This window comes from Apodemus sylvaticus, chromosome 10 (assembly GCF_947179515.1).
Source record: "Apodemus sylvaticus chromosome 10, mApoSyl1.1, whole genome shotgun sequence".
NCBI lineage: Eukaryota > Metazoa > Chordata > Mammalia > Rodentia > Muridae > Apodemus > Apodemus sylvaticus.
In genome coordinates this window covers 49534401-49549310 of record NC_067481.1, presented here as the reverse complement: position 1 = coordinate 49549310, position 14910 = coordinate 49534401, and the positions used below count along the sequence as shown (strand labels likewise).

Genomic DNA, 14910 nt, shown 5'->3' with positions numbered 1-14910 from the left:
TCCACAGTGACTGGAAAAAGATAAATAAAGTAGACTTCATTATTCTAATGTGAAAATGTTTTGCATCCCTACTTTTGAAGGAATGATAGTGTGTGTTTAACATTCTGGTTCTCCATGTGCTTTTCTGTAGCACAAGAACCTCCATGCCTCCTACATGGCATAATGGAAGGAGAAAAAAATCTCATTATGAGGAGTTGGAGTTGCATAGATATGTGATACCCTGTGTTAATGTATTTATGTCCCAGTATCCAGTGGCAAGATATGAACTGTATTTCAAAAGGAGAACACCTATCATCAGAATGAATAGGGTGACAGTTAAGGAAACAGAAAGTTTAGACCAAAGTAGTATCAGGCTACAACCCTCTAAAGCCCCTTTGGTGGTTTGAATATGCTTGGCCCAGGGAGTGGCACTATTGGGAGGTATGCCATTGTTGGAGGAAGTGTGTTATGGTGGGGGTGGGCAATGAGACTCTCCTCCTAGCTGCCTGGAAGTCAGTCTTTCCTGGTTGCCTTCAGATCAAGATACAGAGTTCTCAGTTCCTTCTCCAGCACCATGTCTTCCAGCACTAGCATGCTGCCATGCTTCCTGCCTTGACAATAGACTGAGCCTCCACTGTAAGCCAGCCCAATTGAATGTTGTCCTTTATAATACCTGCCCTGGTATGGTGGCTCTTCACAGCAATGGAAACCCTAACTAAGACAACCCCCATGCTTCCTACTCTTAAGATTCCACAGACTCCCAAAATAGCTCCATCAGCTAGGGACCAAGTGCTCAAGCACAGACGCCTTCGGGGTGTTTCTCATTCAACGTATAATGATACTCAATGACCAGTACAAGATAAACCTAAGCTGAAAATCCAGCTCAGAGCTGGCTTGTCATTGTATTATGACATTCCTATAACAATGTAGTAGTAGTTTTCCCCCTATACTCAAGAACTATTTAGAAAAGGCATATTTAGTTTCATCATAAGTTTTATTATCCTATTCACAAAAGAACACACATGGAATGCAGTCACTGATAAGTGAATATTAGCCGAGAAGCTCTGAATACCCAAGACACAACTCACATATCAAATCATTCCCAAGAAGGAAGGAGAGGGCCCTGGTCCTGGAAAGGCTTAATGCAGTATTGTAGGGGATTGCCAGGACAGAGAAGTGGGAGGGGGTTGATAGGAGAATGGGAGGAGGGAAGAGGGCTTATGGGACTTATGGGGAGGGGGGAACCAGGAAAAGGAAAATCATTTGGAATGTAAACAAAGAATACAGAAAATTATAAAATAAAATAAATTTTATTGAAGTTTTAGTTTCTGCTATCATTGACTGTAAAGGTAACTTTTATTTGCCAGATTGTCACCTAGGAGGATTACTGCTGAATAAGGTCACCTTTTTAGTTCTTTCTGAATTCTGTCTAGCTGGTTCAACTCAGCTGTTCTGGCCAAAACTCATGGAAAAGGAAGGCAACCACAAGGACACCCAGTAGTATCAGGAGGCAGCGGAGAGGGCCAGAAGCGATGCCCTTCCCTGGCTTCCAGCAAGCCTGCCACTGAGGCCAACTCCCTGAGACACCTACTGGCCAGGCCACTGTGAAGATGCCAAATGGACAAGCCAGCACTCGGACACACTGACTTTGGGAAAGTGAATGTGAAACCCCAGAAGCCCCCTGGGGTTTGGGATAGAAGGGGTGGGGTAGGTGAGGATCCATGGGGGTGCCCAAGCCTAGGAGAGTGAACAAGAGAAGGGACAGGCCTGGAGTTACTAGGGATGGGCCTCTACACTAAGTAGCAGTGTATACCATTTGGGCTATTAGAGGTGCTCCTGGGAAGGAGCCTCCAAGCACCCCTTTCCCTCCTGTCCCCATGACTTCCATCATAACTTCTAGGGGAGAGGGGGAAAGGGGCAGATTTTATATATATACACATATATACAAATTATTGATTGCCTGGATTACCAGATCACTCTTCAACCCTTCCTGAGGCTGTTATGCCGACCTGTCTCCCTGCCTCTTCCCACTCCCCTCAAGCCAACTATGCAGCCCACCAGAGGCCCTGGTTGTTCCCATGGGCCCCAGAAGCACCAGTCCCTTGATCACCTGGGGTTTGCCATCACCCATCACCATGTCCCTGCTGTTTCACAGGCTCTTCTGCGACTTCTGGAGGAAGGAAACCAAAGGATCTCAGTGGGGTCTGGGAGCTGCAGCCTCTCCCCCTCACCCCCTCGCCCCACCCCAGAGATGCTACTCACAGCAGAAGAGACTGTTGAACAATGACTCATTTTATTTTTTCTTTGACCTTTCCATCCTTTGGAAAACATAAAAGAAAAAAAGAAGAAGAAAACAAAAAGAAAGAAAGAAAAAAAAGAAGAAAGAAAAAAAAACAAAATCGACCACTAAAAAACAAATGACAAAAAAGAAAAAAGAAAAGAAACCAGAACCTACCTAATCCATAGAAAGTGATGTCTTTCCCCCTCCTTGGAATTTTCTTCTGTTTTTGAAAATAGTTTTGTTTTTGTTTTGTTGTTGTTTGTTTGTTTGTTTGTTTGTTTTTTAAAGTTGCCTTATTGTGGAGCAGGAACCTGCTGCCCAAATGCCTGTTTTCCTCGAGCCTCCAGAAGAGCTCCACCTGCCCAGATGTCCCTGAGCTTGGACTGAGGAGAATTCTCCTCCGGACTGAGTTGCATGTAGCAGACTTCCAGCCAGGGGGCAGGAGAGTTGGGGCAGTTCTATCACAGCTGCACCCAGGACACCCTGCTGTTGCACTGTCTGAAGCCAATGTCCTGTGTCTGCACACTGTTGCCACTGACCTTATTCTGCTTGCTGTCCCCTAACCAGGCCCACCCCACCCTGCCTTGCCCCACCCTGCCCCGCCCTGCCCTCTGAACCCCAAGGCCAAGTTTGCTTCAGACTGTTGTAAACAGAATTGGTCTTGCCTGGTATACACACTTGTCCTCAGTCTGCACATCTCCCCGACCCCAGAACCCGGGGATAAGCACTCACTGATGTCCACAACTTAGATCTGTGTCTAACCTTAAAGACCTTTGACCTCAAAGAGGTGGCGAAAGGTACCATTCTGTAAGGGTCTGGTGTGGTCTTCCCATCTTAATACCATCACACCCTGCAAGACATCTCTGCCCACCTGGCCCTGCCTGGGATCAAGTGGTGAAAGGAACCAAAGGCTGGGGAATCCTGCCATTTGGTGAGCCCTGTGGCAGGAAGGTATATGTGGACAGAGAGTATACCTGACTTCTCTTCAAAAGCCGCTGACTGCCCGAGCTGCACTACAAGGGCCAGAGGAGTGGCTGGAGGCTGCTGCCACCAGGAGCTGAGGAGGGCGGAAGGACTGAGCACTCAGGCTGGAGGCCTCATGCTCACCCCACGCTGGAACCTGGGCAGCATAAGAGGGTGTGGTCCTTTTGCTCAGTTGACTGAAACTTGTGTGACCCTCCTCATCACTGAGTTTCTCTATTGTCCCAAAAGTTGGGACTGGGACACAGCATCCCAGGCTAGCAAGAGCTTGTCCTTTGATTTTGGGTGCCTTGTTACTTTTAGCTCACGCCTTGCCCCACTCTATCATCCTGGTGCTTTGAATGTGGGAATCCCTTGTCAGCTCCTGTGACTCTCTTGTCTCAAACAAATAGGAGAACAGGATCTGCTGCTGGGATCTGAGGCCTTCTGAATCTGGTGTATGGTGCACCTTCACCAAACAGTGGCTCCTTCTCCCCTTCCCCTCCCTTTCTCCTTTCCTCTCCTCACTCAGCCCTATACTGTATATCCAGCACCACAGAACCTCAGGACTTGAGGAGGCAGGGAGTGAGTGTGTGTGTGTGTGTGTGTGTATGTGTGTGTGTGTGTGTGTGTGTGTGTGTGTATGTGTTAGTGTGCATGTCTGAGTGTGTGTCTGTGTGTGTGTCTGTGAGTGTGTGTCTGTGTGAGTGTGTGTCTGTGTGAGTGTATGTCTGTGTGTGTGTATGTGTCTGTATTAGTGTGCATGTCTGAGTGTGTGTCTATGTGTGTGTCTGTGTGAGTGTGTGTCTATGTGAATGTGTATCTGTGTGAGTGTGTGTCTGTCTGTGTGTGTGTGTGTGTGTGTGTGTATTTTGTGACATGTTAAGAGTTGATATTGCAGAGTAGTTTACATCTTCACCTTCTGAAGACACTTGAATTTAGGACCGATGTATCTGTGACAAGTATGCCCGGAGTGGTGGTGGGGGGTCACCAGAGCAAGCCACTCTCCCACCACCATCTTCCCATGGGATCCAAGACCTAAGAGACAGCCTGCCAAAAGGAACGGCCTTCATCCTCTGCCTGTGCAGGGCTGCTCATCCACCTGGCCGCACCAAGGGGCAGACTGTGGTTTGCCCTCTGAGCCTCAGAGCACATTTGCTACCCGAAGAGAAGGCTGCTTGGCCCTGCTCCAGCCTGGACCCCAGGTTCAGACAGAGGTGCTGAGCCCCATGTCAAGTTGTTCAATGTTTTTGTTCTGTAGCTCCTTCCCACTCCTTTTTGATGACATTTACAAAAGAAAGCAAGCTGCTTGGAAGGTCTGGATGTGAGGGAAAGGGCATGAAGACAAGGCTAATGGTGGTGGGGAGTGCTGAGGCTCCAGTTACCTGATCCCCCTGGATGGGACCCCAGAGTCTCTTGTTAAAGGGCCCCCGCTCCCACCCTCTCCTCCAGCCATAGTGATGGCAGAGGCAGAAGAAAACTTTGAGTCCAGTTCTCACAGGAAAGGAAAACTTCCATGAGCTTTGCAGAGAAGGTTCCACCTTACACTCATACATCGCCTTTACCATGTGCTAGAATATCACATGAACAAGACAAAAAATGTAAAATACTTGAATGAGCTTGAATTATAACATTAATATTATTGAGAGTATCTGCTTCCCAGGTTGAAGTGATTCATTCTTTATTCTGGTCCTTCTCTAGTCCTTTGTAATTGGTGGTAATTATTATGCTTTTCTTTTTAATAGAAAAAATGTAGAAAAATAAAAACTTGAAAAGGCAAAAAAAGGAATGGTAGAAATGCATATTTAAACTCTAGTCCTCTGATTCCTATGTGACTATAAGAAAATTACTGAATCACTTTGAAATTCAGTTTATTAATCCGTAAAATTTGAGGAATATAGGCATATGACAGAATTGTTGAAAGGACTGATTAATCAACCCAATGTAAAGTTCTTAGTAAATGAATATAGCAAATGTGATAAAGGTTAACCATTGTTATTAAATTATTATAGGTGTTACTAATTCCCTACAAGGAACTCTGTGGGTATTGCTGAAATTAATTCTCAGAGAAAAAGTAAATCATTTACATTTACAGATTGCAAAAAACCTGAGGCTCAAAGAAGATACATAGTTAATAAGAAAGGGGGACAAGGGCAAATTTCTGCATCCCACAGAGCACGCACTGCCTCTGTGGTTTGTGCAGATAATCAATCAATATAGTTAAAATGGCCATTTTGCCAAAAGCAATATACAGATTCAATGCAATACCCATCAAAATCCCAACTCAATTCTTCACAGAGTTAGAAAGAGCAATTATCAAATTCATCTGGAATAACAAAAAACCCAGGATAGCTAAAACTATTCTCAGCAACAAAAGAAATTCTGGGGGAATCAGTATCCCTGACCTCAAGCAATACTACAGAGCAATAGTGTTAAAAACTGCATGGTATTGGTACAGTGACAGGCAGGAGGATCAATGGAACAGGATTGAAGATCCAGAAATGAACCCACACACCTATGGCCACTTGATCCTCGACAAAGGGGCTGAAAACATCCAATGGAAAAAAGATAGCCTTTTCAACAAATGGTGCTGGTTCAACTGGAGGTCAGCATGCAGAAGAATGCGAATTGATCCATCCTTGTCTCCTTGTACTAAGCTCAAATCCAAATGGATCAAAAACCTCCACATAAAGCCAGACACTCTGAAGCTAATAGAAAAGAAACTGGGGAAGACCCTTGAGGACATCGGTACAGGGAGAAAGTTTCTGAACAGAACATCAATAGCATATGCTCTAAGAGCAAGAATTGACAAATGGGACCTCATAAAATTACAAAGTTTCTGTAAGGCAAAGGACACCATCAAAAGGACAAATCGGCAAACAACAAATTGGGAAAAGATCTTCACCAATCCTACATCAGATAGAGGGCTAATATCCAATATATATAAAGAACTCAAGAAGTTAGACTCCAGAAAACCAAACAACCCTATTAAAAAATGGGGTACAGAGTTAAACAAAGAATTCTCACCTGAAGAACTTCGGATGGCGGAGAAGCATCTTAAAAAATGCTCAACTTCATTAGTCATTAGGGAAATGCAAATCAAAACAACCCTGAGATTTCACCTTACACCAGTCAGAATGTCTAAGATTAAAAATTCAGGAGACAGCAGGTGTTGGAGAGGGTGTGGAGAAAAAGGAACACTCCTCCACTGCTGGTGGGGTTGCAAATTGGTACAACCACTCTGGAAATCAGTCTGGCGGTTCCTCCGAAAACTGGGCACCTCACTTCCAGAAGATCCTGCTATACCACTCCTGGGCATATACCCAGAGGATTCCCCACCATGTAATAAGGATACATGCTCTACTATGTTCATAGCAGCCCTATTTATAATTGCCAGATGCTGGAAAGAACCCAGGTATCCCTCAACAGAAGAGTGGATGCAAAAAATGTGGTATATCTACACAATGGAGTACTATTCAGCCATTAGAAACAATGAATTCATGAAATTCTTAGGCAAATGGATGGAGCTAGAGAACATCATACTAAGTGAGGTAACCCAGACTCAAAAGGTGACTCATGGTATGCACTCACTAATAAGTGGATATTAACCTAGAAAACTGGAATACCCCAAACATAATCCATACATCAAATGAGGTACAAGAAGAAAGGAGGAGTGGCCCTGTGTTCTGGAAAGACTCAGTGAAGCAGTATAGGGCAAAACCAGAACGGGGAAGTGGGAAGGGGTGGGTGGGAGGACAGGGGGAGAGAAGGGGGCTTATGGGACTTTCGGGGAGTGGGGGGCTAGAAAAGGGGAAATCATTTGAAATGTAAATAAAAAATATATCGTATAAAAAATTAAAAAAAAAAAAGAAGAGTATTAAGGTTGTAGTGCACAGCTGCTCCAGATCTTTCATCTCTATTGCTAAGGCTACCAACCTCAAGGGGTGTGGCCCAAAATCCTCAGTAGGGAGCAGCTTTGACCCTCTCAACTTCCTGTTTTGTCAAGCACAGTGCTTCCATGGCCTCTCCTAGGATCATGACACAAATCTCAAGACACAGACCCTCTGGTACTCCCTAACAAGATTCTAGGTGGGAACACATTTTATCCCTGAGAATTTGCTGTGGTTACAATGGCCTCTTCTGACTTGTCTTCTTTCTTTGGTTTCTCCTTTGTCCCCAAACCCACAGCAGCTTCTCTCCTCAACCACAAACTTAGAAATCAGCCTGGCTCACTTTTCAAATCCTGTTTATAGTAGACATGTAAAGGAGCTATATTCTCAACCTCAAGATCCTGTTCAGACCTGGCCCCACCTATAGTCCCCTGAGTGATTTGGGGACAGCAGACAGCCTTTTATGCCCCTATCTGTTAAACTGAGCTTGTGTCCTATCTCCTTTGTGTGTCTGTAGACAATATGAGGATGAGAACAAAAAGAAATTCTGGATCCCTACTGTGTTGTAACACGCCTCTGCCTCAGTAGGGTAGTGTTTATTAGGGCTTGTGTCTTTGACAAGACTTTGTCTGTTCCAAACCCTCCTCTCATTCATTTTAGAACTTATCATCTATTCTTGACAGTGCTACTTACTGTCTCACAGATATGTGTCCAATCCATCTAATACTCTCATTTTATCTGAATCTATAAATTAACTTATCCATGATAGCCAGGCGATGATGGAGAAGTTAATTTATAGATTAACACCTTTAATCCGAGCACTTGGGAGACAGAGGCAGGCAGATTTCTGAGTTCAAGGCCAGCCTGGTCTACAGAGTGAGTTCCAGGACATCCAGGGCTATACAGAGAAACCCTGTCTTGAAAAAACAAAAAGAAAAAAAAACCTTCTCCATGATATAGGATGTGGGCAGGTAGACTGGGGAGATGGGCTAAGATGGAAGTGGAAAGAGGACATAAAAGAAAGTAGTAGGTAGAGAGAGGATTTGTGGAAAATTCAGATAAACCATGTGGACATAAGGAGGGGTTGGAATCAAGGAACAAGGGGTTGAGAAGAAATAACAGAAGCATTAGAGAGGCTGTTATGGGCTTCAAGGATAGACTAGCAGATGAGAAAGAATGCAAAAATAGGTAAGATACCAAGAGGATATTGAAAGATTTCAGAGAGATAAAATTTATATGTCAGGGATGGATGATTTGGAATCCCATTATGTGTGTTCCTGCAATAACCAGTTTCTGGCAGTTCTGGAGACATTGCAGTGACCGCATCCTTTGTTTAATCCATGAATTTCATGGATTTTTAAAAATAATTTGGAAGCCTCCCTTTCCTTTGAAATCTATGTCCTGCTTAGTTTTTCCAAACTAGAAATCTCTACCCCATTTAAATTTGTCATTAACCACAAAATACATTGTGTTGTAAAAGCTCAAATGGTACACAATGTCACCACTGCCTTTCTACACCAAAGGCACAACAATGCCACACACACAAACACACAACACATTCAAAACTGCACATAGGTACGCAGCTAACTTTCCCCTTTTACATTATACAGTTCTCTAAGTCAACCTACACAACCATCTTTTTTATAATTCGATATATTTTTTATTTACATTTCAAATGATTTCCCCTTTTCTAGACCCCCACTCCCGAAAGTCCCATCAGCCCCTTCCCTCCCCCTGTTTTCCCACCCAACCCTTCCCACTTCCCTGTTCTGGTTTTGCCCTATACTGCTTCACTGAGTCTTTCCAGAACAAGGGGCCACTCCTCCATTCTTCTTGTACCTCATTTGATGTGTGGATTATGTTTTTGGTATTCCAGTTTTCTAGGTTAATATCCACTTATTAGTGAGTGTATACCATGATTCATCTTTTGAGTCTGGGTTACCTCACTTAGTATGATGTTCTCCAGCTCCATCCATTTGCCTAAGAATTTCATGAATTCATTGTTTCTAATGGCTGAATAGTACTCCATTGTGTATATATGCCACATTTTTTGCATCCACTCTTCTGTTGAGGGATACCTGGGTTCTTTCCAGCTTCTGGCAATTATAAATAGGGCTGCTATGAACATAGTGGAAGATGTATCCTTATTACATGCTGGGGAATCTTCTGGGTATATACCCAGGAGTGGTATAGCAGGATCTTCTAGAAGTGAGGTGCGCAGTTTTCGGAGGAACCACCAGACTGATTTCCAAAGTGGTTGTACCAATTTGCAACCCCACCAGCAGAGGAGGAGTGTTCCTCTTTCTCCACATCCTCACCAACATCTGCTGTCTCCTGAATTTTTAATCTTAGCCATTCTGACTGGTGTAAGGTAAAATCTCAGGGCACAACCATCTTTTTTACCTTTGCATTGATTCTTTGTGAATTTCACGTCACACACCCCAATCTCACTCATCTTCCTGTCCTTTGTATCCTCCCCTACCCTTACAACCTCTACCCCTCTCCAAAAGAAAAGTAAGATTGAATAGAAACAGTCTTAGCATGGAAGCTGTAGTGTGTCCCAGGGTATGCACTTTTACCCACACATCTTTACTTGCAAAGGTTCATTGCAATGAGTCATTGCTCTGGTTTGAGGCCTCCAGCTTCTGCTATACTATCAATACTGGATCCTCACAGGTGCTCCTCTTGGATAGCCTATTGTTACCCTGTCATGGAGTTTCTGCAGCATTGGATCTCCAATACAAAAGAATTTTCACATGTTCCATCAGATCACAGATGTGGTAAATGTTGAATTGGGCCAACACAGATCCTTAGATCTGAGCCTGGAAGATAGCTGAGTTGAGCAGCCCACCACCTCTCCTGTGCCTGCACTAACAGGGCAAGTTCTCTGGCACTGTTCTGGCTAGCTACCCAATACTAAAACCTGTAAGGAACAGGGCCAGCTCTCTGAGCTCAACACCACAGAGCTGGCTCACCTGCACTTCTGCCACCAGGTTCAGCACTACTGTGCTATCCAGGTGCGTGGCTGGGCTAGATCTCTCAGTGCCACATCCAGTGAGGGACAGGTTCAGCTCTCTCACTCTCACCTTAGGGCTACATCTCCTGCCTGCTTCAGGCTGGGAGGGGAGGCAGAAAGAGCTACAAATCCATCTTATCTTCTTTTAAATCTTAAAATGCTCCATTTATAAATTAACTATAATTGGCTTCACTCACTTTAAATTTTTTACATTTGTAATTATTAATAATTCTGAGATAAATATTTATCAGTGTTTCTTTGCATACACATTTAACTCCACTGGTTATGTTCCTACAAGTATTGTATAAGTTTGGGTGTGTGTGTATGTGTGCTAAAATAAATGTAAAGGCATATTTAAGCTTTAGTAAGTATTCTGGCTTATGAAATACTGGCTTACTTTTTTCTATTATTAATGATAACAGAAAACTAGCACCTTTCAATACATGTTTCTGTATATTACATCCTTCCCAAGTGATCAATATTATATGCCTACATTTTCACAAATCATGTGTCTTTAGGTACGATGTTCTGCAAAGGACAAAAAAAGTACCTTATGTATATTCCTGGCCAAATGCATACCTAAAACTAGTGATAAAGTGACAAACAAAACCCATAAAATGCATTCTAGAATGATGTCTATAAGATGATGGTTTGGAGGTTCAGCCCTTGTTCCCCAACAACAATAACCTCACAGCCCATTGGGAAAAATTATTCCTAACATATTCCTGCTGATGCCCAGTGAAGACAGACACCATGTGGGTCATTAGGTGTCTAGAGTATGTACAGAATCTCCTCCAAAAGCAGCTCCAAGTCTCCAAGTCTCTCATCTCAATGGGCCAGAGGCAGTGAAGGACTATGGGATGGGTGTCAGGGGGAATCACCATAGCGTGTGAGCACTTGACTGAAGACATTTCTTCAAAGCAGACTGCGTCTCTCCAACAGTGAGCATGGTGAGGCTCAAGACAGCACAGAAGCTGCAGAGTGACTGAGCAAAGCCAAAGACTAGGACCTTCTCAGTGCTACATTATTACTGTTTTGCCTACAAAAAGTACTAGTCATCCCCTACAAGGAACTCTGTGAGTATTGTTGAATGTAATTCTCACAGAAAACCTAAAAATGTGCATTCACGGATTTTTAAAAAAACCAAAAGACAAAAGACAAACAAAAAAAGCTGAGGCCCAATGGGGATAAGCAGTTGTTAAGAAAGGAAAATAAGTCTCTCCATCTCACAGACAGCATCTTACCTCTGGGGTTTGAATAGATAATCAGTTGACTGACACACTGAAGAATATTAAGGTTGTAGTTCACAGCTGCTCCAGGTCTTTCTTTCATCATCTCTGTTGCTAAGGCTACCAACCTCAAGGGCATGGCCCCAAACCCTCAATAGGTAGCAACTTTGCCCCTCTCAACTTCCTGTTTTGTCAAGCACAGTGCTTCCATGGCTCTCCTAGGATCATTACACAAATCTCAAGACACAATCCCTCTGATACTCCCTAACAAGGTTCTAGGTGGGAACACATTTTATCCCTGAGGATTCTCTGTAGTTACAATGGCCTCTTCTGACTTGTCTTTTTTCTTGGGTTTCTCCTTCATTACCAGGCCCAGAGCAACTTCTCTCCTCAACCACAAGCTTAGAAGTCAACCTGGCTTAGTCCTCAAATCCTGTTTATAGTAGACATGTAAAGGAGCTATATTCTCAGCCTCAAGACCCTGTTCATACGTGGCCCCACCTATAGTTCCCTGAGTGACTTGGGGACAGCAGACAGTCTTTTATACCCCTGTCTGTTAAACTGAGCTTGTGTCCAATCTCCCCAGTGTGCCTGTAGATAATGTGAGGGTTAGAACAAAGACATAGGAAAAATTCTGTGTACCTACTGTGATGTGAAGATCCACTTGCTTCATGACTGTGGTGTTTATTAGGGCTTCTGTCTTTGACATGACCTTGTCAGTTCACAATCCTCCTCTCATTCCTTAGTCCCCCAAGAGGGACCACTATGATTGAAAATCCTCGGACAGAGATGCCTCAGCCTCTGTTTGTCTTCCTTCCCTCTCTATATAAATATAATATCTTGCTGCCATCCCTAAATCTGAATGAGTTTGTGTGTTCCTTGTTACCTCACATAAGTTCTATGAAACCACACTGATTACTTTGCCATTACCAGGTGAGTATTCATGAACTTTCCTCTGATCTTGAGTCAACAGATAGGGCTTCAGTTGTTTCTCTGAGAGTCTTGGTCTTACAGATATGTTGATCAGTGTGTCAATAACAAAATAGAGACTTGCAGAAGATGGTAAGTCTTCCTCAACTGAAGGCGAGAACAGGTTCAGCATCAGCGATGGTCCTCACCACTGATGGTCCTCTCAAGATCCCATCAACCGCAGACATCTTGGATGGCGCTGGTAGGTGACTTGACACATGCCTATTCTCTTGTTGGTTGAGATCAAGGTAATAGTTATCATTCTGTGCCACGGTGTGACTTTTTAAAGGAAAATTGTTATATTACAAAAATTAATTATTGAGTTCATATTGAAAAGTATTTGTGAGCAAATGGGTCTCTAGAGCTTCATGCTCTACCTAGAGTCATCCCAACTGCATGAAAATGTATGTTTTTCACTCAGTTATGCCATACTCGCTTCAAGCCCTTCAATGTCTAGCTTTTCCCAATTCATAGTGGCCCCCTATAAGTTATCTTTTGATAATTCTTGCTAACCACCTATGCATGGTTGGGATTTGGGGATTTGGGTTTTGTTGTTTATTTCAATTTTTATTTCAGTTCTCATCCTCTCAGGAGAACAGATGTTTTATTCTAGCAAATATTAATATGCCATGAGAGCCAAAACTGGTATGTTTTTCTTTAGATGTAAGAATGTGTTTTATCAGTGAATTGTGTATATTAGAAAATTGACCAACTACACTTTACAAACATTGACTTTCAAACACTCCCAGTTACTTAGCTGCTATACCACAACAACAGTGCACACATTTTAAATAATTTGTTTTATTTTTGAGATTATTATACAATTATATCATTTAAAGGGAGGGAAGGGAAAGGAGGGTGAAATAAGTTCAATTTTAAGAGTTCAAATAGTTATGATTTTAAATTTCTCCAATTCACTGAGAGGTTCTGTGGTTTTCCTCCTTGTATGTTTCTTTAAAGGAACTCATGCACCCAAAGCCTAGAGCCAATGGAACCTCTATTACTGAATTCATTCTGCTGGGTTTGGTGGAGACACCAGGGCTATGGCCAGTTGTCTTCATACTCTTCCTCTTGGCTTATATGACTACAGTTGGGGGTAACCTCAGCATCCTGGCAGCTGTCTTGGTGGAACCCAAACTGCACACCCCCATGTACTTCTTCCTGGGGAATCTGTCAGTGATGGATGTGGGCTGCATCAGTGTCACTATTCCCTCCATGTTGGGTCGTCTCTTGTCCCACAAGCGAACAGTTCCATATGGAGCCTGCCTCACACAGCTCTTCTTCTTCCATCTGCTGGCTGGGGTTGACTGCTTCCTGTTGACAGCCATGGCTTATGACCGCTTCCTGGCCATCTGCCGGCCCCTCACCTATAGCACCCGAATGAACCACACAGTCCAGAGGATCTTGGTGGCCTCATCCTGGGCTTGTTCATTCAGCAATGCACTAATCCACACTGTGGCTATATCCACACTTCACTTCTGTGGCCCCAATATAATTGATAACTTCTACTGTGACCTGCCTCAGCTCTTCCAGCTGTCCTGCTCCAGTACCCAGCTCAATGAGCTGCTGAGTTTCATAATGGCAGGAACCCCCATGGCACTCATTTTCACCTCTTACATCCATGTGGCGACTGCTGTTCTGCGAATCCGCTCTGCTGAGGGCAGGAAGAAAGCCTTCTCCACCTGCAGCTCTCACCTCACTGTGGTTGCCATGTTCTATGGCACAGGCATGGTTAACTACATGAGACTCGGCTCCATCAAACTTTCTGATAAGGATAAAGCTATTGGGATTTTCAACACTGTCATCAACCCTATGCTGAACCCACTCATCTACAGTCTCAGGAACCCTGATGTGCAGGCTGCCCTCTGGAGGGTCCTCACAGGCAGGAGACCAGCAGCCTGAAAGGTCTCAAGGCTCCTTCTACATATTTCATTTAAAACTACAATTGAGAAAAGTGGTCTCCTCTAGTTTCAGATGCTAGAACAAGTCTTCAGAACTCTTTCATCTTAGAGCTTAATTTAAGGAATGATAATTATTATTATGCAAAGAGATCATACCTGTGTATAGATGATGTTGTGTACATAGGTCCTCCTAGGTCTACTCTTTGATGTGTTCTGCCTTTACTTAGTGTATTTTCTCTTTAGCTGGAGTTCCCAGAGTGTCTCAGAAAACATTCCCCCTGCAAGTCTTATTTCTTCCTCAAGGTTAGATACATTTGGTCTGTGTATGCAACCTAACACTTCAGGAGAAATGGATCATTCCTCTTACACAACTCTATATGATTCAGAGGAAATGAGAGAAATCTTGTTCTCTGGTTTCACATTCCCTAGTAACTAGTATCTGTGTGCAGCTCACAGACCTGACTGTACATATCAAACTCCACTCACATAAGGAAGATGTTATGATGGAAAAAGTGCTTCCCTCAATTATCATTCTCACATTTATCAATTTTTGAAAGATAAAATTTTGTAATCTAAACATACAAAAACTTTAAACTCCACACTACTCAATAATAAATTCCTCTGTAAATTCTCACACTTCACCTCTAAACCCCAAAGCTATAAATTTAAGTGTCAATGCAGATCA

The 14910-nt window shown here is 43.3% G+C and overlaps 1 protein-coding gene across 1 annotated transcript; it reads left to right on the top strand.

Moving 5' to 3' along the window:
- Positions 1-13290: 13290 nt before the first annotated feature.
- On the top strand, positions 13291-14226 carry LOC127694861 (olfactory receptor 3A1-like). The gene has a single exon (XM_052196584.1). It carries the CDS (start codon positions 13291-13293, stop codon positions 14224-14226), a length of 936 nt encoding a protein of 311 aa, XP_052052544.1.
- The last annotated feature ends 684 nt before the right edge of the window (positions 14227-14910 follow it).

Excerpts from the sequence above, each read along its gene's own strand:
- LOC127694861 (XM_052196584.1), top strand. The coding sequence starts at position 13,291 with ATGCACCCAAAGCCTAGAGCCAATGGAACCTCTATTACTGAATTCATT.